The sequence below is a fragment of the Apodemus sylvaticus genome, chromosome 9 (genome assembly GCF_947179515.1).
Source record: "Apodemus sylvaticus chromosome 9, mApoSyl1.1, whole genome shotgun sequence".
NCBI classification, from domain to species: Eukaryota; Metazoa; Chordata; class Mammalia; order Rodentia; family Muridae; genus Apodemus; species Apodemus sylvaticus.
This window is the reverse complement of record NC_067480.1, coordinates 43837173-43839465: the sequence shown is the minus strand read 5'-3', so window position 1 is coordinate 43839465 and position 2293 is coordinate 43837173. Positions and strand designations below refer to the sequence as shown.

Sequence of the window (2293 nt, the reverse complement as noted above, 5' to 3'; positions counted from 1 at the left end):
TCCTGCTGAGTTGCTCCACCTTTCCTCCGCCAGGTGGAGCCTAAACTCACGCAATCCTTTGGAAGGTTCAGAGGTCACGCCGTGGAGCTGGAGCTGAGGCAAACCGGATGGGGCGGCTTTTGACCACAGAAGCTTGCTGTCCGTCGCTTCCCAGCCTAAACGCTGCAGCCTGCTCCTCTCCGTGAGGTTCTCAGCTTCCCGGGGCTTCCCTCCAAGACTCCCCAGAAGGAAGCCATCATGCCCCACCTCCGAGCTCACGAAGTCCAGCAGCTGTTGCACAACAAGTTCGTCGTCGTCCTGGGGGACTCGATCCAGAGAGCCGTCTACAAGGACTTGGTGCTCCTCCTCCAGAAGGACTGCCTGCTGTCTTACAATCAGCTCAAGAGCAAGGGCGAGCTGAGCTTCGAGCACGACGTGCTGCTGGAGGGTGGTCGATGGGGACGCATGCACAATGGCGCCCACTACCGCGAGGTGCGCCAGTTCTGCTCTGGGCGCCACTTGGTGCGCTTCTATTTCCTCACACGTGCCTACTCGCCCTATGTTGAGGACATCCTGCAGCAGCTGCGATGGGGCGAGTACGCCCCGGACTTGGTGATCGTGAACTCGTGCCTCTGGGACCTGTCTAGGTACAGAGGCAATTTTCTCAGAAACTACCGAGAGGACTTGGAGAGGCTCTTCCAACGCCTGGATCAGGTGCTGCCTGCCAGCTGCCTCGTGGTGTGGAATACCACCATGCCCGTGGCCGAGGTCGTGTCAGGGGGCTTCATCCTGCCAGGGGCCTCAGGGAGCCCCTCACGCCTGCGTGAAGATGTGATGGAGGCCAACTTTTACAGCACCACAGAGGCGGTGAGGCGTGGCTTTGATGTGCTGGATCTCCACTTCCACTTCCGCCATGCTGGGCAGCATCGGCTGAGCGATGGAGTGCACTGGGATGAGCGCGCGCACCGCTACCTCTCGCAGCTGCTGCTGGCGCACGTGGCAGACGCCTGGGGCGTGATCCTCCCAGCCCACAACCCTGTGGGAAGATGGATCAGGGATGTGCCTGCAGAACGACAGCCAGATCGGGCAGACCGAAGGCAGCCTCGAGACCACCACCACCACCACCACCACTATGAGCAACGTGAACCCCCTGGGGCCAGGCATTCTCCTTCCAGGTACCACCACCATCACAGCCCTCAGAGATCTTCTTCTCACCCTCGAAACCTGCCCAGCCGTAGAGAAGACCGTATTCCCTCCTCTCCGTCTTCCCAGCCGCAGCCCTTCCACAGAGATTCCCCGAGGCGCAGGCACGGATACTCCAGGGAAACCAACTCAACTGATCGTGAGCATAGACCCGGCCCCATCCGCAGAATCTATTCCCACCATGAAACCAGGGAGTCTTCCCCTTACCCTGCCCGGCACCACACTGAGGCACACAGATCTCATAGAAGGCACAGCCATCATCGGCACACCTAAGCAGAGAAGAGGCAAGGGGCCTTAAAGGCCCTTGACTCTAGCATGGCCTTCAGTTAACCCTATTTGAAAGCAATTTAATTTCTCTTGGCCATTTCTTGGGGAGGAAGCTCAGATCTGGAATGTCTCACCCCATGCACTTCTTATACCTGTTGGCATTTGTTTGGAAATAATCTTAAAGAAAAAGCACTCCTGTCATTAGAGAGAGAGGCCTAGAAATGAGTTAAATCTTAAAGTACTAATCTCTGTTGACATTTTTTTTCCTCAAGCAAAAGTAAAAATGTCGATTCAGAACTTTATTGATTTCATCTTGACCACTGGTTTCTGCGTGTGTTAATAGAACTTAATCTCCAAGTATTCACGGTAAGTTGGATTGGAGATCCTGTAGCTGTTATTTGTCAAGTTGAAAATAGTACTGCTTTTTAAAAATATAACCACTAGAGATGTGTTTGCTAGAATAGTATAGTCCCCGTTTTTAAGTTCATCAAGTGCCTACTATCTCTGCCTTTGTAATTTTATTTTTCAGGAGTCTCATACATTCATGCGCATGTATTTTGGTTCCCCTCATTCCCTATTACACACACTCTGCTCCCAATGAGCTACTGTTTCCCACATAGTCTCACACCTACAACTACATTGGTATCTTTTTTTTTTTAATTGTAATCTACTAAATTGAGTTCGAGTTGCTTGCATGAGCCTAGAAGAGGTGTTCTTGAACAGTTTGGGGTGAGGGGATCTCAGTAAAATTGTATAGAAAATGCAGAGAGGTGTCTGTAGTCTCTCTGAATCCACATAGGCAGAGTCCCAGCACCCCCATTTATCATCATTGTCATATATTGTC

The 2293-nt window shown here is 52.4% G+C and overlaps 1 protein-coding gene across 1 annotated transcript; it reads left to right on the top strand.

Annotated features, from left to right (window-relative positions):
* Positions 1-237: 237 nt before the first annotated feature.
* LOC127691893 (PC-esterase domain-containing protein 1B-like) lies at positions 238-1455 on the top strand. The gene has a single exon (XM_052191828.1). The coding sequence runs from the start codon at positions 238-240 to the stop codon at positions 1453-1455; it is 1218 nt and encodes a 405-aa protein (XP_052047788.1).
* Positions 1456-2293: the final 838 nt, after the last annotated feature.

Excerpts from the sequence above, each read along its gene's own strand:
- LOC127691893 (XM_052191828.1), top strand. The coding sequence starts at position 238 with ATGCCCCACCTCCGAGCTCACGAAGTCCAGCAGCTGTTGCACAACAAG.